General features: G+C 36.8%; 1 protein-coding gene across 1 annotated transcript in view; it reads right to left on the reverse strand.

Moving 5' to 3' along the window:
• Positions 1-1,292: 1,292 nt before the first annotated feature.
• The window catches only part of LOC107728630 (MAP kinase-activated protein kinase 2), a 46,074-nt gene continuing 42,126 nt past the window's right edge, over positions 1,293-5,240 (reverse strand). The window contains exons 3-10 of the mRNA XM_016538883.1: positions 4,628-4,692; positions 4,424-4,503; positions 4,218-4,344; positions 4,055-4,130; positions 3,795-3,919; positions 3,573-3,658; positions 3,380-3,460; positions 1,293-3,258 (exon numbers count right to left, since the gene is read on the reverse strand). Coding sequence (XP_016394369.1) covers positions 3,109-3,258; positions 3,380-3,460; positions 3,573-3,658; positions 3,795-3,919; positions 4,055-4,130; positions 4,218-4,344; positions 4,424-4,503; positions 4,628-4,692 — 790 coding nt within the window. The 3' untranslated portion in view covers positions 1,293-3,108. The remainder of the gene's footprint in view (positions 3,259-3,379; positions 3,461-3,572; positions 3,659-3,794; positions 3,920-4,054; positions 4,131-4,217; positions 4,345-4,423; positions 4,504-4,627; positions 4,693-5,240) is intronic.

The raw sequence follows: 5,240 nt of genomic DNA on the forward strand, positions 1-5,240 counted from the left end.
CTCGATCGTTTATAATGGGTTTTAATGTTTTTGTCTCGTTGCTCAGGCCAGACAGGGCATCACAGTATGGTAGGGGCTTAAAGGGGTCATATGATGCTATTTTAAAGATCATTATTTGGTGTATTTGGTGTAACAGAATATGTTGACATGCTTTAATGTTCAAAAAACACATTATTTTTCAACTACTGTACATTATTGTAGGTCCTCTATGCCCCGCCTCTTTCAAATGCGTCGTTTTCAACAAAGCCCCCTCCTTTGACAAGCACAGTCTGCTCTGATTGGCCAGCTGAACCAGTGCATTGTGATTGGCCGAACACAACAAGCACGCGTCGGAAATGTAACGCCCCTTACCATAAACGCGAGCTTCATCTTTCAAAATAAATGTAAAGACAGTAAATAATGTCATTAGTTTTACCATCAAATAATGTTCTTTTTAGCAACATCATATGACCCCTTTAATATTTACTGTTGACAGTGAAATAGCTTGAGCCATCCTCTTGAGTAGGAATAGGTGGTATGGCAATACAGTTTCACAGGGTTGCCTAATTTTTGACATGCTTATAAATAAACGATAAAGGAGCGATAAAGAAACATGAAAAAATAAAGTGTAGAAATGCTTGATGGTATTCAAATTAACAGAAATTAGAAGAAATATGAATCAATATATTGTATATATTGTCTAGTGTTAGGGTTAAAGAATGTTGTTTATAAGTTGTTCAAGGAGGGGAAAGCACTTTTCTCTTATAGGCTTATATGTATCTAAATGTAATGGCACGGTCTCTTGTGCTTGATTGCTTGTAAATATTGTTTGTATTTGCAAATTACTTGTATTTTAATTAAATAAATTTCTCACACCAGTATTTTAATTAAATACATTTGATGAGCTTGTATTTGTATTTTGTACTTGTATTTGTTTTTTATGTAATTGTGCCTATCTCCGTTCATAACCAAAACTGAGTCTATCTATTGCCTCTTCAATTTCAACTCATCTCATTTTGTTCCATTAGCATAACGGGCGAGAAAGGTTAACAGGATGAGAAAAGGTGAAATTAGTTAACAAAAGGATTATTAGATCTCATAAGACGCGAAGAGAACTGAATTACATCATATACATGTATCACCAATTTCATAAAGTGAAAGAGAAGTATTTGACAAGTTAGTATGAGAACATCAACACATTCCACATAAACACTTCTGTAAATACAGGTCTGAAATGGTTCAGACTAGAAATGGTGGTCTTAACATAATTCTACAAGTTTAAATGAGACAGACTCATTTAAAGATACCGAGAATTGGGTTTTAGGCGTTTTAATCCAAAGTTGAAGCAGACCAAGAAATAAGTACAGCAGTTAAATACTAAAAACGGGACACGTATCTGCCTTTCCCCGTTAGTATAAAATTACGTGGGAATTCTAATCGGTTTTTCAACTTGGTTGATACTGTAATCTTTGCTTTGAGAAATGAATGTATGAGGCAGGGAAAAGATCCTACAAAGTGGTAATATCAAATAAACTGCAGAAACCATTATTTGCAAGAGGGGCACTGAAATAATTTAGCAGATATCTGCTGCTTGGGAGTACACTGACATTGCATGTTCAACTTTGTGAGCATTAAATCATATCCTTAAAAAGAGGATCAATCACACAACAAATATGAAGTTTAAAAAAAAGACTATATTGAAAAAATAAAACAAGATTCAACCTTTCAGCATACGTCAATCAGTGCAGCTAAAAATCAGTCTGCTGGATGTGTAGGATTCCCTGTATCCCTTAAACATTTCCAGAACACAAGGCCTTAAGTCAAAAGGGGGCATTTCTTTGTTCCTTTATCAAACACCTGGTACCTATAAGCTGCTCTCAACAGGTGCATTCAAACACTTACTGCATGGTAGGCACAGAAAAGACAACACAAAAAAAATTTAAAATGCACTGGCATAATGAAGAGTACAGTCGACGGCAAACACATGTAGAACCATCACAAAGATCCCATTTCATAATTCATTCATTCATTATACACTTGAGAAAATACAAACGGGCTTTGCGGTTCAAGGTGGTGGGTTAAAAAGCAGCAGACTATGTCTACTGCTTTTTAGCAGGTATTTGTAAAATGAAATGGGTTAACATTCTTTACAAATCTCTGAGGGAAAAACTAGTTGGAAACAAATATGCATAGACTCGATTCAAGGCAAATAATTGTGCACCCAAAACGATGTGAAATAAGCGTATCATTCAGCAAGCAGAGGGCTGAAACAATGCGTTGGACTGGCTTTCCATGGTAAGCCTAATCAAAACCAATGTGAAAGCAGGGCAATATGCTGTTTTTCTCTCAATCTTAAGACCAACATAAGGCTAATTGGATCTAAAGCTCAAAAAAAAGATTTTGTATTTTACTTGACAGGACCCTGAACAATACTGACAGACATTTTCACAGTAAAGAACAGAGTGCGGTCTACATTCAAAGAGTCATTTCAAAAATAAATTTTCATCTGGACACCAGTACTGTCTTTCACTGTAAAAGAGCATTCAAGTGCAGAAATAAATGACAAATATAATGAAGAACGAACAGGAAAGCTAGCACTATGCATAGGCTTCTCAGAACATGAGCAGAAGAAAGGAAACTGATCATTCTATTACAGGGCAACTTATTTTATGAGCTGCCCATAACTTAGAATGGAACATCATTAAAACAAACAGTGTTAAGTGTGTATAACTCATGAACTCATTTACCAATGGCTTTTGATTAAAAAAGGAGAGGAAAAGGAAAAATAAAATGCAAATGGTAACTAACTTCGCATTCTGATTACCCCACTAAACACCCTGTGAAAAACAGTACTTGTGAACACTTTAAGGAGCAAACTAGTGGACGTCAGCTGCTTCACAACTCAGTCTTGTACCATAATTGTACAGACCCTTTCTTTTGGTAGCAAAGTGGTGTATTAGTTACAGATATTGAGTGATTAAAAAGAAATACTTAAAAAAAAAAAAAAGAAAAAAAAAAGAAGCAGCTCACTTTCACTTTTTTGTTGAGTTATTGGTTCCTTAATTCAAACTTTTCAACTGATGTATGAGTGTAAAATGTGTGTGCTTGTGCGACGGTGTGAATGTGTCCTTAGCAAGCGGGCGTCTCGTTTTCAGCAGCTGTATTGTTGGTTTTCTTTCTCCTCTTCATCAGCAGTGGATTGGACGAGTCTTCAATCCTCTTGATTTTGATCTGCTCATAGTCGACTCTCATTGTTGCCAAGGCACTAGTCATTTCTTCCTGTGGAACAGAGACATAATAGCATTAAACAGAATGAAGATATGGATCTGAGGTGCAGTGACTGCAAAAAGCATGCAGGAGACGTTCTGAGAAGACTTTTTTTTGTTGTGGGAGGCCTCACCTTGACATCCTCCCATGCGTCTTTCTCTTCTTTCAGAACACGGCTGGTGTGTAGGGGCGTCTGTGGCACCTCCATTGATTGCTATAGCCACATAAATAACCATATAACATAGTAACCCAAATATAAAGTACAAAAGAAAGCCACTTGTCTAGATCAACACAGAATCCATACAATAATGCTAATATTCACTCACATTGATCCAGGGGTGGTTCATAAACTCTGTGATGGTCATCCTTTGTGTCGGCTCAGTTTTCAGTAATGTTCTGATGAGCTGCTTGGCTACAAAAATAGGAAGAGTGAGTCACTCAAATCTATAATCATTCTTAGAAAGACACAAAACAAATGACTTGAAGATAACCGTATTCTAAGAACGGTTTCTCAAGTTGGTTTCACAAAACAGGAACTTGACAGATACCTTCCTCTGAAACTTCCGACCATTCAGGATTTGGAAACTCATACTGCCCCATGCGGATTCGTTTTTTCATACCAGGGGATATAGCCAATCCGTGGTTGGAATAGAAAGGTGGGTAACCACAAAGCCTGGAAGTTGAATGAAGTTAGAGTTGAGCTATATCAGACACACTTTACAAGGCCAAGAGTGGCAAAACCCATTTAAATAGAGGTCTAGACAGAGAAAAATGGCGTATGCACAACACACGAGACAGATTCACTTACAGAATATACATGATGACACCCAAAGACCACATGTCACAGGACTTGTCATACTTTTCTGGACCAAGAACCTCTGGGGCTATAACATGAAAAAGATGAAAATACTTAAAAATGGGATCAAATGGCCATCCTGACATCTAATTACTGATCATTCTGATATTCTTACCAACATAATAAGGAGTATAGCAAGGGGTGGCCAGAGAGTTGTGTGAGGTTGTCTCTTTTGCAAACCCAAAGTCTGTCAGTTTGAGAAGGCCGTTGGGCCTTTTAGAGGTATATAAGAGGTTCTCTGGCTGCAAAGTGAATTTTCAGGCATATTCAGTTAAGAAAACCATGAAGGCAAAAATCATTTCATCGTCGTAAGAATATTACCTTGACGTCTCGGTGTGCGATGTTTATTGCATGTAAATACTGAATGGCCTCTCCTATACTCTTCATGATATCAGAAGCCTCTGAAAAGCCAACAGAACAAGAAAACAATTAAAATAGGTATTGTGGCAAATGGGTCTATTTATTATTTTGGCATTCTTAAACATGTTTATATATACTTTATAAGAGAGCAGACAATGCCGTTACCTCTCTCAGTAAATGCCTGGTCCCCTCTGTCCTGAATCCGACTGAACAGCTCACCACCATCCATGCTTCAAAACAAACACAAAGCAAAAATCAGCTGACATATCACAAAATATCTGAAGTAACGTCATATTAGTGGAGAAAAAAAATAATATTAAATATAAAAATAAAAGATATTAAGCTATTATGTAATAATATTAAGACATAGTTAAGTGAAAAGTGCAAGATGTATATACTATATAAGGCCATTTACTACTATTATTATTAAAGGAACCAACACATTTGGCTGAATGTACAACAGTGGATTTGAAATAGAAATGGCGTCAGGTAGCTATAGCAGTGTTTCCTCTAAAAGCATTGATAGTTCAAACGTATATGTGCTGAAACTTACAAAAAAATGACTTTGTTCAAATGCATACAAATTAACCACACACATCAAGGGGGGGGATCTTTTCACCTTTGTCCCCATGTCATCATTGTGGTTATCATTTCCGATTATAGCAAACCACTGCTAGGTGTGCAAGTCATGTGAGCTCCATTTCTTGAAAACTTGCCAGTTGCGAGAAACTGGGTCAGTGGGCTTAGAAAGACTATCTGTCTCATCAGAAAAGGGGGG

Source organism: Sinocyclocheilus rhinocerous, unplaced genomic scaffold, assembly GCF_001515625.1.
Source record: "Sinocyclocheilus rhinocerous isolate Xijiao unplaced genomic scaffold, SAMN03320098_v1.1 scaffold757, whole genome shotgun sequence".
NCBI lineage: Eukaryota > Metazoa > Chordata > Actinopteri > Cypriniformes > Cyprinidae > Sinocyclocheilus > Sinocyclocheilus rhinocerous.